We start from the raw sequence: 16,998 nt of genomic DNA on the forward strand, positions 1-16,998 counted from the left end.
AGAAAAATATTGAAAACAGTGCAAATTCTACGTATTCAAAGGACTTTTCACAAAAAACTATTGTTTCTATTTTACGATTCACAAATAGGAGCAGTGAAAAAGCCGTGGACAAATGAAAAAGTTTTTGAGGTTATCAGGCATGTAAAAAACGCTAAGGTGACAATGGTATTTGGTGCTCGGAGGACTGCTGCGGAATATTAATTGTATAAAAAATATGATGTAATGAGTATTGGCGATGTGGACTGTGGATTGGGATGTGAAAAAGACAGCCCTGAGAGCCCAACGGAAGACATATCTATGGAAGACTATTTTGATATGTGAACGCTAAAATGTAACCTTGTTGGTGATCAAATAAATATATATTGTTAGATATTCATAGAAAGAAAGAAAGAAAGAAAGATACATTTATTATAGCCTGACCAGGTACATAAAAACCCTGGCATAGAGGCGCTTCAATTGCATTTGATAGTGCAACACTGAGTACAGTCGTACCTGTGTTAAATTAATAGGCTAACTTTATGTTTCAGGATTCAGGATTACGGGCTAATTTGATATTTTCATAAATTAACGAAAAAATATTATTATAGGTAACCTGGTTTAAATAAATTAAATGAAACCATCAATCGAACTAGTAGGATTTATTTTATTATTCATCAATAATCAAATTCAGAACTTGAATATTCAACTGCAATGTCTGCTCATGAACGCTTCAAACTCGGTACTTCTTTCCCAATTCCATAAAATTCAACTTTTAGAAAGTGACAAAAAACTTTAAAATAGGTAGTTGAAACAAACCACAGCTAATTTTCATAGTGGACTGTACTATACGATAAACATGTCAGTCAATTTGACAACCTTTATTGGAAACATTTTCAATGAAAATATTGTCCGAACCCTTGGTATTTCTCTTCGACAAATACTTTAACACATTGTGAACCACTTTTCTTTCACGACTATAAAAAGATTTTAGCAATTTCATTCACAAAATCAATTGCGCACATTTAAAATAAAGTTTGTTTACACTTTGACAGCAATAGACTGACATGCAAGGTGACATGTCAATGAAGTTTTTAGTTACTGTTGCCATTAAAAGAAATTAGTACCATTAGTTTTCCGCAACATGGCGAGGGTTTTTATGTTCCTGGTCAGGCTATACAATGGACATCACACAAATACATGCAATTACATAGACATGACAGTGGCACATAATAATGGAACAAGAATAAAAAAAGTAAAAAACAAGAGTAAACTGAGCAGTGCCACCCACCCACCAATAAGATGCCCACTGCAACGGGACCCCACTCAGCATATGCCGTGGCCCACGGTGACGAAGGCCACGGCACTGGTTTTCAGTGTGCCCCATGCCGGGTACCATGTCCATAGGGACTGTGGACATGGTACTAAGGCTGAGTTGCACCACCTAACTTTAACGGTAACTATGACGATAATCGGTGCATTTTGTATGGAGTTTGACAGATTTTTGACGTTTGTCAAAGTCAAAGTAAGAAGGTGCAAGCTACCCTTAGTCAAGACAAATTTCAGTACCAAATTAAAGATCGATATTGTCCTATTTGAATAGAATTTTAATTACTGAAATAAAGTCTGATTTATCCAACATGTGTTGTACTATGGTCACCCTATTGCAACAATCATAGTTGACATTTTATCAATTGAACTAGTCGCCAATTTGCCTTCGGCATTTCACAGAACAGCGAGCGTTTGTAAACTGACGACGCCGTTTGTAAAATGCGGAATCATACAATTTGCCTGCGACATATATATAGATAAATATTGTGTCATTTTGTTTACATATCTAAATAGGTCATGTTAAATAAAAAACAGCTACACAATTTAAAGTAAATTGGAAATGTAGTATTTCCTTTCCTGTCTCATATCAGTTTTACTCTCATAATCCCTAAAAAAATATGTTTTTATTTTGATAGATTTCTCTTAAATTTGTTTCTTTACCTTGCGATCAGGGCTTGCTGAGTGGTGCTATAATGCATAGCAGACATACTGTGCAAAGTGGTGGTGTGATAAACACCACCTATAAGAGTGGGCACAACGCCTCGCACACATTCCTCACAAATGCCTTCCATCCCTCGCATACGTACTTCATACATCCCTATAGCCTTATTAAACAATCATTTGTTTTTCATGCACAAAACGAACGCTACAAATCCGTCTCCAAACAACTCCCACAGCTCAAATGAAAACGCCACCTTACGAGGCCAAAACATTATGAATTTATCTTCCAACTTCGCAAGCTTCTTACATAACATGCTTAGAGTGTAACCGTATGCCATGACATAATGGTCCCAAAGTCCACGCGATAAACGTCCTCACCAAAAGACAAAGCCGCCAACTTTAAACCAATGATCATAATTAGCTCTATCTCGCAAATGGTATCTCACAAACAGTTATCTCTTGAGCAAACTGCCGCGTAAATTACTGTTGATATTCGGGAGCGAAAGTGAACTTCTGCAACAACAATTAAGGGACTAATAATAACCGGTTAATTGGACGAAACATTGTAACGAATGGGCCCCATGTAGCTCGTTATCAAGAGACTGCGACGCGATTGCGTAATAAAATACCTAATAAACGTAAGCACAACACTGAGCCAGGTTCATATTTAAGCCCGCGCGATATATGGCGCCGTTCGACAATTATGCGGCTGGATATGGCGTAGTAAAGTCATCTAAATCTGGGACGTTTGTGTCTTTTAAATTGATGGGTTTCTTCAATTTACAGTTGGTTATCCACCTACAGCATTAGGATTATGCTAAAGTACGATGTTACAGCATACAATAAGGAAAGAACTCTTCTTGCGACAATGTTTATCAAGTGGATTTTAATTCTTGGAGTGTTTTATACTTATAAATGTAGTTTTTATTATACACTTTGATGACTTGTTAGCCCTATTAATTATAGTCCACACGAATAAATACAGTTTTGACTTTTAATTATACAAAAATATACATTATGAAACTTAATTTAAATAATTACTTAGAAAAGTATTCGATGAGTGTTAGTGTTAAGGGTATTTTACATTATTAAAGTTTTGCCCTATCAGCACTTCCAGATGAACGTTCCAGGTTAAACACAAACACGCGTTCATAAAACAAGCGCTGCGTTGTAGCTCCAGCGTCAACGACAAACATTACGTTGCTGTTAATTGCTCATTGAAGTGCGCACTGAAGTACAGAACTAGCGTGTTTATTTATTTATTTTATTTTTATTTATTTATTCATGAATAGAACGGTAGTACCAATTACACTATTCAAACAAGACGTAACAAAGCTCAGAATAACATTTAAGTAATTAAAAACAATTTAACTTAACTTAATTTAGGAAAAGTACATAGATCAGATGCGATTATTTTCACAGTAGCCCAAACATTCTGCTAGTAACGTACTCCACCCCTCTGCAAATACGTCACATTTTGGGTTTTGGTCCAGGAAACGATTGAGGGCACTTAATGTACGTGGTATAAGTGATTTCGATCTTGAAACCGTTCGACACGGAGGAACAGCTTATGACTTTATTCGGGAAAATAAACGAGTATACGCTGAAAACAGTGTTCGAAATACTATGATACAGTCAGCATCAAATAATTGGTGTTACCCAAACTAGCCAAAAAGTTCACAACACCTCTTTGTTACAATTGGAATAAGTTTGTTTTGTCAACTTTTTGGTCACTTAGGTCACCAAATATTTGACGCTGACTACATTCGTCACACGTAGAGTTCACGTTGTTTCGCGTTAACGATTGAACGGTCACGCACTATTCTGTGCTACAGCTACGTATGCGCTACGAATTTCGTAGTCGTTGACTACGAAGCACCTACGAAACTAATACGAAAGTATCTTTTAAAAAACTATTGAATTAAGACTGACTTCTGAGTTGGATGGATGTCCATTGTCCACATCTGAAAATAATTATTCATGATGTTCATATTATGTTAACTTGGAAATAGAAGAGTCGTGATAATATTAGAATCTTGGCTGATTGATTACAAAAATAAACGAACTTACTGCTATTAGAACTTAATCTAGTAATAACCTTCTTTTTTTGTTTTACTTAAGGTCAATATTAAAGACTTTTAGGCTAAGTAACCTAACTTTGACCGTAACTATAACGATATAACCGGCGTTTTTTGTATGGAGTTTGAGAGATTTTTGAAGTTTGACTAAGTTAAAGTAAGATGGTGCAACCCAGCCTTAGACATAGAATGTCTTTCCATTATTACATAATGATACATAGATCCTTACTACAGAATTGAGAGATAACAAAAGTATCAGCCCAGTTTATGAGCCATCATAAGCATAAATGGGCGTGGCTGAACCAATATAAACATTCAATAACAATATCAACGATTTACATTACTTCAGATATTCCAATAACATGAACTGAATACGAATACAATTTCATCGCTTCAGAAAATAACTAAACAACAAGCAATAAATAAACAGAAAGTAATACTTCAAATATTGGCATCACTACTGATTCCATATTGAAGACAAACAGAGTCGGGCGAACAAAACTCGCGGGCAAATAGACGAAGGCCCCAATTATATGCAGGCGCACGCCCGGGCCTCTATTACGGCTACTTAGCAATCTATTCGCGGCAATTAGCCCGAGTGGGCCCAAACTATTAATGGAAGGAAGCCAGAAGACTGGCGAAGTTTGCAGGCCGCCCCGGCCGATGCATTTTTGGATCGAGCCCAAAATAACTTGTTGCACCGACAGGCGCGCGACCTGTTGCGCGGCCTACCGGCCTAGAGGCACGGCACGCCATTTTTGCCCGTTGTCTGCAAATACATAATGAATGCGAACGAACGCTTGCCTCCGTTTTGTTGCTCACTAGTTTGTGGGGCGCCGCTGATAGTCAGCCGACGCAGTATTGGCTGCTTCATTGCCGCAGCGCCGCTCGAACGGCGATATTGCGCGCAAAGTCGCGCGTCTGGCATTGTTGGAATTGCAACTGCAGCGTCTAAAGTCAAATTACGAGAGAGAGTGCAGGAACGTTTTGTAGCACAAACTTGAACAATGTGACTGCTTTCAACCCATCCATTTTTTTTTTTTTTATGCATAACAAGGCAGGTATTTGACCACAATCGCACCTGATGTTAAACGATTCTGATCACCATTCTGATCTGAAACGCATTCTCACTAATGTGTGTCTCAAAATCACTTGCATGCAGTCTGATATGCTCAAACGTTCACAGAATTATGCATAGGTACTAGTTTGAACAGATCTCAAGATATTTGTACTTCAAATCACAATACTGAAATAACAAAAACCCCTAATAAGTCTTCACATAGAGCAGGAAAATTGTTCACTATCCTAACATAAGCTGAAATAACGAGACGATATGACAATAAGTGCCATCAAACGAGGATTTCGGGCACTCATCCTTAAACATTGAAGATTTTTGTTTACCGCAGATAATAAGATGTTTCCCATTCAGCGAGGGTTGACTTTGACCCAATTAGCTTAGTCATAGTCGTTGGGATGACGGGACTCTTTTCTTTCTTGTCTCGAGCCTCGCCGTTGTTTCTATAAATACGCTCCATTAAGTGTGGAGACATGACAGGCAACAGGCACTTTATGATGCATGATTTGATTTAGCAAGCCCTTTATGCGAAACTTGAAAGCTCATACTGTGTTGTTTAGTGAAGTTGGTAAAAGCTGTTGTCGTTAAATTCTGTTAACTGTAAGTGGCTAGGAACCTCTGTCAAGCACTTACTGCATAAACTAATCAGCTTTGAAAGGTAGAGTATAAAGATGTTAAAATTGTGTACCTGCATCCCTGTACATATTATAGGTAGGACTTATATTTTCAAAATAAACAAAAGCATTAAACTTTTTTTAACTGATTAGGAGACTGCACTTGTATCAGTGGCGTAGCTTGGGGGGGGCAGGGGGGGCCATGGCCCCGGGCGGCATATGAAAGGGGGCGGCGGATAAGAAAAAAAACATTGCATGAACAAGAAAAAAAAGGTCGACTATGTCTACGTTGAGACTAACAAATCTAGCTATACTGGCAATTCAAAATGAGATACAATTTGATATCGACGATTGTGTAAAAGATTTTGCTTTGAAAAAAGCACGAAGAGTACATTTTTAATCTATTTTTTTAAGTAATAGTAACAAAAATATTTAAGGAGCTTACTTACCCCTCTAAAACTTGCGCCACAGATAATCTAGATCAACCGAAATAAAAAAGTGGTTTGTAAATAGTTAAAGCCATCTAAGCTACTTTTAAAACCGTGTATTTATTATTTTCTGCAAGTTCGAAATTCAAAATTAGTTAAAATGGTAACTTTTAGAAGTAATTAAATCTGTAACTTGCTGCAAATATCTAATGAATTCAAACAAATTATTTTAAAAAATAGCTTCGATACATATTATACATTTTACAAACCACTTCTTTTAATTTCGGTCTATAACAAAAGTAATCAAGAAAAAATATGGTGGCGCTGGTTAGCTAGGGTACAACCCTTAATAATAAAGCACATTGTTATTCCTTCTAAGTTCAATAAGCACTATACAATACAGGGTGTTTCTTATAAGGTGTCAAGCCGAAGGCAGGTGATAGGTGAGGACTAGATCTATTGATTTCACCCCTATGTATGTATGTTGTACGATTTTTCGTAGTTTAGAAGTTATCGTTAATTTTGTGATTTTTTCAAATTTTATGACCTAGTAGGCTTTAAATTTTTTTATCTTTTTTTGGGTTGACTTTTCTCAGATTTCTTTTTTTTGACAGATTCCCTATTAATTGCAGATGTTTGAAAAAAATAATCACCTTCCTATCTTTGATTTTTTATTTACAAAATTTTCGCTAGAAACATAAAAAATATGCTTTTAGCAGAACATTCTAAAATTTTCAACTTAAAAGTTTGAAAAAAAAAGAACTCATAGGTCCAAAATAGTTTTAAAAACTGCGCAGTTTTCTAAACTTTCATAATAATACAAAAAAAAAACATGTACAATACGCTATTTTTTTCTGTAATCGCTCCACTAAAGTGGTAAGTCGGAGATTCAATCAAAAAAAAAATCAAAGGCAAGAGCTTCCTCGTTGTGGATAAAAAAATGTTCTGTTCACTTATTGTCTCTAAATGTGTTCTACGTAACGTAAACTTAGGGGATTGCAAACATTAGTTAGTCCTAAGAAAGTCAAAAACATGTAACGGAATCTCCGACTTACCACTTTAGTGGAGCGATTACAGAAAATAATGGTCTATTTATTAAGTACATGTTTTTTTTTTTATTATTATGAAAGTTCAGAAAACTGCGGAGTTTTTAAAATTATTTTGGACCTATGGAAGTTCTTTTTTTTCGAAGTTTTAAGTTGAAAATTTTAGAATGTTCTGCTAAAAGCATATTTTTTTATGTTTCTAGCAATAATTTTGTATCTTACATCAAAGATAGGAAGGTGATTATTTTTTTCAGACATCTGCAATTAATAGGGAAACTGTCAAAAAAAATAAATCTGAGAAAAGTCAACCCAAAAAAAAGATAAAAAAAATTAAAGCCTACTAGGTCATAAAATTTGAAAAAATCACAAAATTAACGATAACTTCTAAACTACGAAAAATCGTAGAACATACATGGGAGTGAAATCGATAGGTCTAATCCTCACCTATCACCTGCCTTCGGCTTGACACCTTACAAGAAACACGCTGTATAATTTAAGATAATATTTACTCTCAATTGACAAATAAATACTTTAATATTTGTTATTATTGTTTATTGTTATACACCTAGTGTTACATAATAAAGCTGAGCTATTTAAGAAAATCAAACTTCCTGTGGGTTTCAAGCAATTGCTTCTCTTTAATGTATTTTCCTTCTGAAGCAGTGCGTGGTAGTTTATTTTGACTTTCAACAAATAAGGTGAATAGTGTACCTGAAGTCCATTCAATATAATATTTACACTTTAAAATATTTATAATTAAAATAAAGGGCGGCGGATTTCCGGACGGCCCCGGGCGGCGAAAAGCCACGCTACGCCACTGACTTGTACTATGAGAAACAAAAGTGTCACGACTCGAACTTTTCTTTTTTCAAAATAACTCATCGTTTTAATCTATACTTATAATAAATCTGTAGAGAGGTCAATTCTGTACATGAAATATATTTTCAAAATAACTATCAGGGGGTGATTAGTGATCGATACTGATGCCAAAAATGCAATCAGTAAAAATAAATGTTTGTCTGTCTGTCTGTCTGTCTGTCTGTCTGTCTGTATGTTCCTTATAGAAACAAAAACTACTTGACGGATTTTAACGAAACTGGGTACAATTATTCTTCGTACCTACTCCTGGGCAGGTTATAGGATACTTAGGAATTCCCACGGGCACGGGAATTAGCGGGAAAATCCTTTTGTATGAAAAATCTAAACTGCTTAAGTTAGACGCTTGAAATTTGGCATGCAGGTACCTTAGTAAACTTAAAGCTTAGTTACAACAGGATATTGCAAAATTCCCACTGGAACGGGAGTTAGCGGGAAAAAACATTTGTATGAAAAATCTAAACCGCTTAAGTTAGACGCTTGAAATTTGGCATGTAGGTACCTTAGTAAACTCAAAGCTTAGTTACAACAGTATATTGCAAAATTCCCACGGGAACGGGAGTTAGCGGGAAAAAACATTTGTATGAAAAAATCTAAACCGCGTAAGATAGATGAAGGGGGTAAAACGGGATCCACGCGTACGAAGTCGCGGGCGGCCGCTAGTTTTAGTATAATTTTCTTTTCTAACTGGTTAGCTAACTTCGCCTGATGAGAGAAACAAAAGAATCACGCCTTTCAAACTTTTCTCTTTTCAAAATTATTTTTTCTTTTTCTAATTGTCAATTCGTCATTTGTTTCAGGGCGCGTCCTCGAGCCTGGTGGTGAAGTTTGCTGACACGGAGAAGGAGCGGCAACTGCGACGAATGCAGCAGATGGCCGGCAACATGAGCCTGCTCAATCCGTTCGTGTTCAACCAGTTCGGGGCGTATGGCACCTACGCGCAGGTCATCACGGAGCAGGTAGGCTGTTGTTGTTTTGCTAGGTCGTCGCCGCGTGCGCAGATAAATGTAGAACACCGAGTTTTACACCCGTATTCACACACGATGCTGTGTGTGTGTGTTACTCTACTATTCAAGTACTGTCTATGAATATGTTTTGGGACCCTGTGCGTCCATCCGCACTGTGAGACCTCATAGTAATATTTGTGAATTCGGGTGTAAATCGCCATGATGTCGTCCTTAAATCGTTAAACCAAAATTGGTAGGTAGTAAATTGTATTGTTCATTTTTAATCAGTTTGGTATCAGATTAGTAACTTTTACCTTTATAGCGCGATGTTATAAGTACTTTTCTATAGTTCGAAACGTTACTAAAATGTTCTGTTATTATTAATTTTTCAAAGTAACTTCATACGAAAAGTCGAAAACTAACGTTTTTGCCGAAGTGACTCATGGCATGGTCTCAAGTTTCTGCCAATATGATATTAGGAAGTCACTGAACTCCAAACGCCATTAATGTACCTTATCTTTAGGTCACAATGTAATAGTTATATGAATAAGGTGCTAATTGTCGTGGAAATATACGGAATAGAACCTCTAAAGAGTGAGTGTTCTGATTCACAGCAACAACAGGCAGCCCTGATGGTGGCGGCGACCGCGCAAGGGTACATCAGCCCGATGACTGCGCTCGCGTCGCACGCTCTCAACGGGATGGCCAACTCCGTGGTGCCGCCTTCCTCTGGTAAGTGAAGTCCGGTAATTATTTATTATATTGCTGTCGCGCTCGCACACTCATTGCGGCCGCCCGTCGCACAGTCGCGACAGCAATATTGTAATTACGCGCGAGATAAGAAAGGGTAGCTTGGGGTCATTGGACGAAATTCTACGTGCCCGGCGACCGGACTTTAATTGATAGAAGATAATGACTGTGGATAAAAGACAGCTGAACCTGTTATGCTTCTGGTACAGTAGAATAGGACCAACCCTCTTCCCGTGGATATCGTAGACGAATAATGGCAAACATAAGGCTTCCCCAACACGTCTGATTAGCATAGGGCGTGTGAACCATTTGCCTCTAGTAAATTATTGGTCGTGCTCAGGTGCTCCTGCAGTCAAGACTAATAGGGCCCTGATGATGATAGGGCAATTGCTTCTAGCTTAAGCTTGCTGTCTGGAATTTCGTTAAACCAGAAGTAGTTATTTATATTCAAGTATTTATGATAAAGGAGTGAAGGAGCGTCTTGGCATTCTGGAGCCCTTGTAGTTCACGTCTTAAACTACAACGCCAGTGGTTCGAATCCAGCTACAATCCGTTATCTAGCACAAGCTTATATAAATAAATAGTTTAAACATATGCCTGGGTCTGGGTGTTACCAGTGTTTTTATTTATTTTATTTTATTTTATTTTATTTTATTTTATTAGGGACAACAAACAATTGTACAAACGGTTTTACAAAAAGTCTTACAGATAATATATCTTAAATAAATGCACAACCAGCACCGTTATCCACGAAAATAACAAATAGAACAGCTACTAAGGTCGCACACGTTTGAAGAAATTATTTGACTAATTTTAAGTTTATGACAATGTAATATTTAAGTATGTTACTATGTATAATATGTATATTTATTTAAAAAGTATATACTCGTAAGTAGTATATCCGTTAAGCTAGCACCCATAACACAAGCAAGTTGCTTACTTTGGGGCTAGCTGGCGCTTATTATTAAATTTATTGAAAATTCTCTCAGAACCCATGATGTCATCATATCAGCCGCGCTCTCTGCTGCAACATTAACCTAGAGGTCATCTCACACAGCACTCGATGTCCCAACATCCGTATATCCCAGGGACATCAGAGTTTCCGCGCTACGTCTCTCCTCACTTTCAATTCCGCTGGAACAACAACCATATTATGCGGTACCATAGCCATATTATATGATTAAGCATATCTGATCTTAGTTTGAAGATAGCATTGATTTTAAGATCGAAGATAAAATAAAAAGGGTGTTAGTCAGACACATTCAAATATCATCCTTCTTGAATTTATTAATGTTTCTGTACCTACTCAAAAAGTAAAATAACCCCTTTCAATGCCAATCGACCACATTGTGTACCCAATATCTAAAATTAATTCTATTCCAATATTTCCAACATAGAAAACGACCACGAAATCTAAATGAAGAGCAATAAAAGTTCAAAGGGTCGGCGGAGGGCGAGCCCTATCACAACAACCCATGTTATTGTAATCCATAATTTGATTTTGTTACGATTTCTGCTGCTACCAATGTCTTTACGCTTTGGTTGTTTAAACGGTCGATTTATAATGTTCTGAAAGAACACAAAGAACAACCATTTGATGAAGACATTATGTATCGAATCTTAAACAGACGCGAAAATGTACTTGAAATTAGTAAGCAGCTGCAGCTGTTTTGAAATCTAATACTTCTTCCAATATTGAAGCACGGAAGTTCGTAAAAAGAGTAGCAATTGTTAGTAATGCTGACATGAACCCCAAGATCTATCATCCTCAATAAGGACTTACGTTTGCAGACAGCTTCACCGGTCTAGCGATAGGGACGGGCGGCGGGCAGCCGCTGAACGGCGCGCTGCCGTCGCTCCCGTCGCCCACCATGCCCGGCTTCAACATGGCCGCGCAGACCGCCAACGGCCAGCCGCCGCCGCAGGACGCCGTCTACACCAACGGCATACATCAGACCTTCACAGGCCGTAAGTGAACTGCTTCCACCACAAAGAACTAACTACGTTTTATCAGCACGTGTCCTGGTCAAACTGCTCCACAGTGAAACCCAAACACAACACACAACAGCATTCACCAGCATTTACAGCCAGTGATGTAGCACGTAGCGTAGTGTAGTGTAACCGTGCTACAGGCATAACACAGTTTGCTACATAAACCAGACCTTCACACGCCGTAAGTTACCGCAATTGACAGAAATACAGCAGTGTAATGTAGCCGCTATAACACACCACGAGGTCGACACCAACAGCGTACATCAGACCTTCAAACCTTCACAGCCCGTAAGTGGAGCTACGACAGTAATACAATAGTGCTGCCGGATTACAATGATACCTTAGTATGTGGCCATTCCGAACTAATCAGAATTAGTTCCTTAATTCGGCTGTAACGACCCTGATGTCAGACTATAAACACCTTCAGCATTCGAAGCTAGCATAACAGCTAGCATAGCATAACAGCGTCCAGGCTATAGGGACAACCCCCCAACCCGAAAGTCCTGAGTTCGATGACTGAACAACTACTTAGTGCAGTGTATCAGTTTGGTTAGGACATTGCAGGCTTGAATCAAGCCGATTGTCCAGTGACAAAGATGACTCCGTGCAAAACGTAAGGCACGCCTAACGAGTCATGTCTGACACCAGGGTTTTTGTTACAGCCCCTCCGATAAGAAGACGAAGGCAGACACAACATGACGTGGTCTACACCAACGGCGTTCACCAGACGATCTCAGGCCGTAAGTGGGGCTAGAGCAATACTGTAGCGTAGTGTAGCCGGACTACAATGTAACTGTAGCGTACGTAGCCGGACTAGAAGCACGGCAGCAGTTAATCTGAACTCTTTCCTAGATTAGTTCTTCCGTTCCTGCTGCCATGGCCTGTTACCCGCTCTTCGTTCCCCTTGTATCGCGCAAATGGCTACCTCCAATCTATCTATCATTATTATACTATTGATATATTGATACATATAGTGGATATATACCTACCTACTTAGAATAGTGGAAATAGTAAGCCCAAAACGAATGACGCGCCTAAAAGTAACTAGCGGATTTACCGCACAATTTAGAACAATTAACGGCGGAGTTATCCGTTTTCTGTTTATCTCTCATCTACATATAAAAGTGACTTACTGACAATTAACATGTTCGCCTTGTTATGTTCTAGAGCCGATTTCAACTGTTCCAGCGGTGCCTGTGACCGCACAGGGACTGCCCAACGGCGAGGCGGCGGCGCTGCAACACGCGGCCTACCCGGGCATGCAGCCTTTCCCTGGAGTCGGTTAGTAGCGCACGATTGCGACCATCCCCCTTACCCCTCCCACGCTTATCCGGCCTCCTCTGAAACCATTCTGATGCACTCTATCCATCTCTCTTTCTCTTGCTAGACAGTTGAGACAGGTAGAGAGACATCAGAATCGTTTGTAGAGTCAGGCCTTAGCTTTGAGACCAACCAAGGTATTGCGGAAACACCTAATCATTAGTGAGATTATGTAATAAAAGTGACATTTAAAAATAACTACATTAAATCTTGGAACTCATTACAAGATGCATCATTAAATAATGATGCATCATTAAATAATGATGCATCTTGTAATGAGTTCCAACTTCGGTTGATTCGGAAAATCACAACAGACACTAATATCTATCTCATTTTTACATTAGTATCATAACTAGAGGTGTTTCCACACCATACTCTTGGTGACATGTCGTAATAGAACATGTTGAATATTTGTCACTAAAATGTTGTTTAGTCACGAAAACATCGTTAGTTGAACATTGTGTGCGCAGGACACATGATATGTATTTTTGGTGACAAGTAATGGCTCTATCAAACCCCCTTGTATCTATAGTAAAAGCAATTTAATGTGTAATGATAGTAGGATAATATCAATGTGCCACATGAACGAAATGTTGATTGTCAGTTATTTATCTTTACAGCCGATTGATTTTTTGGTACATAAATAGTACTAGGTATACCTATTTCAGTCAATGTTTTCAAGGAGAGAACATTATTTTGTCTAGTTACTATCAAATCAATCGACTGATGAATGGTTACGAAGATGTTCGTCGTAAATAGGGATCATGCGCTGTCTATTCACGCTATTGGAAATATTTGGTAAAATCACATAAGTACAGTAGTTGAGTGTTCGGTGTTAAGTGTCCAGTAATTAGGCAAACCTGATTTATTTATACGTGTATTATAACCAATTTAAATAGGTATTCAATGTGTCGAAATATGATTTACATGGGTCAAATGTATCTTTATTTACATTGTCTTGTTTTGTACTATTTTTTGCCATATGTTTGTCTCGAAGCGCTGGTAGGGCCCAAAAGATAAGGAGACATGTAAAGTGCCCCATAAGGGCTACCTTTTTCTTTTTTTATTATTTTCTATTGACGTTCATAAGTGCCACTTGTGGTCTAAACTGAATAAATATTTTTTGATTTTTTTTTTTTACTTACATGTGGAACTTATTTTATTTATTTACCGTCAAATATCTTTACAGATTCGCCAAATGAGTATTTGCATAATATGCAGCTTAATTACGTTACCTTGTTGCATGTCCATGTATGCAACGAATAGGTGTTTCATTGTGAAAATGTGCGTATTAATGTTCGACAGCTTATCCAGCGGTTTACGGCCAGTTTCCGCAACCCATCCCCCCACCGATGTCGACCATTGCGCCGGCGCAGAGAGAAGGTAAGTGGAGCCCTCTGACGGAGTCCGAGGAACCTCGCCGGGATGTTCTAACCCCTTCATTCTAGCTTCTTTTCCAGCGACTGCAAGCGTAGTTAGCACGCCGAGTTGCAACCACTTATGTCGTTGCCACTCGGTTATCCATTTTCCAGTTGTAATAACCCTTGGGCTTAGTTGCACGATCTTACTTTAACTTTAACAAACCTCAAAATACTTTCAAATTCCATACAAAAAGCACCGGTTATTGTTATTGTTACGGTTAAAAAAGGTGGTGCAACTCATTCTTTAAGTTAACAATTTCCAAAGAGCACGTAGTAAGTAGTAACCTGGAAAATGGTCCTTAGTTTGACAAATGTTGCATTACTATTTGTATGTGTGTTGCAATGTGCAAGTATTGTACAGAGGCAAACAGAAGCTCCCATTCGGCCTTCTTTTATACCCTGCAAAATTCTTGAAAGCTTCTTACACAGTCTGTCGCTGTACTGTTTGGTAGTTGTAAATGCACTTGATGTCCTCTGTGTTAAGTGGAGTGTTAAATGCTGGTCTTTATTCTTGTAGTTACTTTCAAAGTGGTTGATTTTAACCATGATACTGCAGATCGGATTTATATTGACGACATGCTACTTCATGGTTAATATTTTCCTCAGTATTAACATCCAGGTACTGATAGAGCAAGCTTTTTTGAAAAAAATGTGACCGTCAATTGTTGCTTTAATGACAGTCATCTTTACCTTCTGTTTTAAATCTTTCAGCAAAAAAAACAACACTTTTGCTAGCTCTTTCGTACCTGATCTAACTATAACTAATATTAAGACTCAATGCTGGTGTTCAGAGGCAGATTTGTGAGTTCTTTAAAGATTTTCTGATGTTCCCAGGCTGCTCGATCTCAGGCCCCGAGGGCTGCAACCTGTTCATCTACCACCTGCCCCAGGAGTTTGGGGACGCGGAGCTGATGCAGATGTTTCTGCCCTTTGGGAACGTGATCAGCAGCAAGGTGTTTATTGATCGTGCCACCAACCAGAGCAAATGTTTCGGTCAGTATCATTATTTTTTGAGATTCGAAACAGGACAATTCGTCTGCCGGTTAACTGCTCTGAACGCTGAGCTACGGGAGCATTGCTCAGTATACATCACACAGTAACTATGAACTGCACTGAAAAGTAAATCTAAAGAACAAAAATATGGCTCCAGAACACACATTGTCGCAGCAGAAAAAAATTCCATGATCTTGCCTTAAAATTTGCTTCTTTTAGTACTTATGAGATTATTTCTACCTCTCGTTTCCATTGCTGCGTCTACTGTGTATACAGATCTTCAGCTTGACCGTTAATAAAATCCAACTGCTAAAAATCAACCTGCAACGAAATGTTTCAGAAGAAAATACACTTGCTTTCTTCATGCTTACTTTCCAAATATTTACCATGACACATAGAGCAAATGCTCATTTTGCAAGAACCCTTCAATTCATAATTGCCTTAATTTTCCAGGTTTCGTATCTTTCGACAACCCGACGTCAGCCCAGGCGGCCATCCAAGCGATGAACGGCTTCCAGATCGGCATGAAGCGCCTGAAGGTCCAGCTGAAGCGGCCCAAGGATGCGAACCGGCCTTACTAACCCCAGACGCCGTCCCTGCGCGTTCATTACGTGACCATGGTGAGTGACGTCATCACCAGCAGCTGTCGTCATCACCATGAAGCAGCTTGGATCGTGATTTAGGCTGGCCTTACTAACCCCAGACGCCATGGTGAGTATTATCAGGAGTCAGGAGGGTGTTATTACCATCCATCCATTCCATAGAATCCATGAGAACGCAGACTAACAGTGTCCTCATCATGAATCGACAGTCAGCACTTCATGTCCTCGTGATTTAGGTAATATTGCAGTTTCATTTAATAATTCTGTTTTTAGACTTGTTAATTATGATCTTGTGGGGTGTTAAATCTATATAACCAGGTAAAAGGTATTGTTCGTTTGTTGCAGGTGGCGGCAGGAACATACCCTACGCCCACGGTGCGGTTGTTCGCGTATTATCAACAATTCTAAGGAATTTAATAAACGTTTATTGTATAGTAAATATCATTACCTACGTACTTAAATAAAAAATATGCAAGCCGAGTCGGCGAGTATACTAAATTAGTTAAAGTAATTTATTAAACAGCGCGTAGGAATGCTTCATTATTATCATTATCGATTAATCATTAAATTACTCTATTATATTATTATATATACAATTTATTAACTTTGATTAAATTATTATTATTATTATAAAATGACGTTATAAAAATTTTGTCATTCGTAATCATACTTCTTAACTTAAGTACTTACTTAAAGTTTAACTGAAACTTTAACATAAATTTATTATACTAGTTATTTGCTTGGAAGTAAGCCAAACTGAATTTATTAAGTAAGTTGAAAATGTAAGAAAAAATGTATTTTAATTATTGTATATTGCAAGACAAGCCGCCGGGTGTCGCGCGCCCATTGTTACCTTTGTTGAGGGCCTTCACACGGCTCGATTAGTTT

General features: G+C 38.2%; 1 protein-coding gene across 1 annotated transcript in view; it reads left to right on the forward strand.

Moving 5' to 3' along the window:
• The window catches only part of bru3 (CUGBP Elav-like family member bruno 3), a 222,213-nt gene extending 205,583 nt beyond the window's left edge, over positions 1–16,630 (forward strand). Inside the window, exons 4-12 of the mRNA XM_028312086.1 lie at positions 8,886–9,044; positions 9,647–9,764; positions 11,574–11,750; positions 12,437–12,514; positions 12,942–13,055; positions 14,400–14,477; positions 15,332–15,508; positions 15,962–16,128; positions 16,456–16,630. Coding sequence (XP_028167887.1) covers positions 8,886–9,044; positions 9,647–9,764; positions 11,574–11,750; positions 12,437–12,514; positions 12,942–13,055; positions 14,400–14,477; positions 15,332–15,508; positions 15,962–16,089 — 1,029 coding nt within the window. The 3' untranslated portion in view covers positions 16,090–16,128; positions 16,456–16,630. The remainder of the gene's footprint in view (positions 1–8,885; positions 9,045–9,646; positions 9,765–11,573; positions 11,751–12,436; positions 12,515–12,941; positions 13,056–14,399; positions 14,478–15,331; positions 15,509–15,961; positions 16,129–16,455) is intronic.
• Positions 16,631–16,998: the final 368 nt, after the last annotated feature.

The sequence above is a fragment of the Ostrinia furnacalis genome, unplaced genomic scaffold, assembly GCF_004193835.3.
Source record: "Ostrinia furnacalis isolate ACB-3 unplaced genomic scaffold, ASM419383v2 OfSCF3746, whole genome shotgun sequence".
In the NCBI taxonomy this organism is placed as follows: Eukaryota; Metazoa; Arthropoda; class Insecta; order Lepidoptera; family Crambidae; genus Ostrinia; species Ostrinia furnacalis.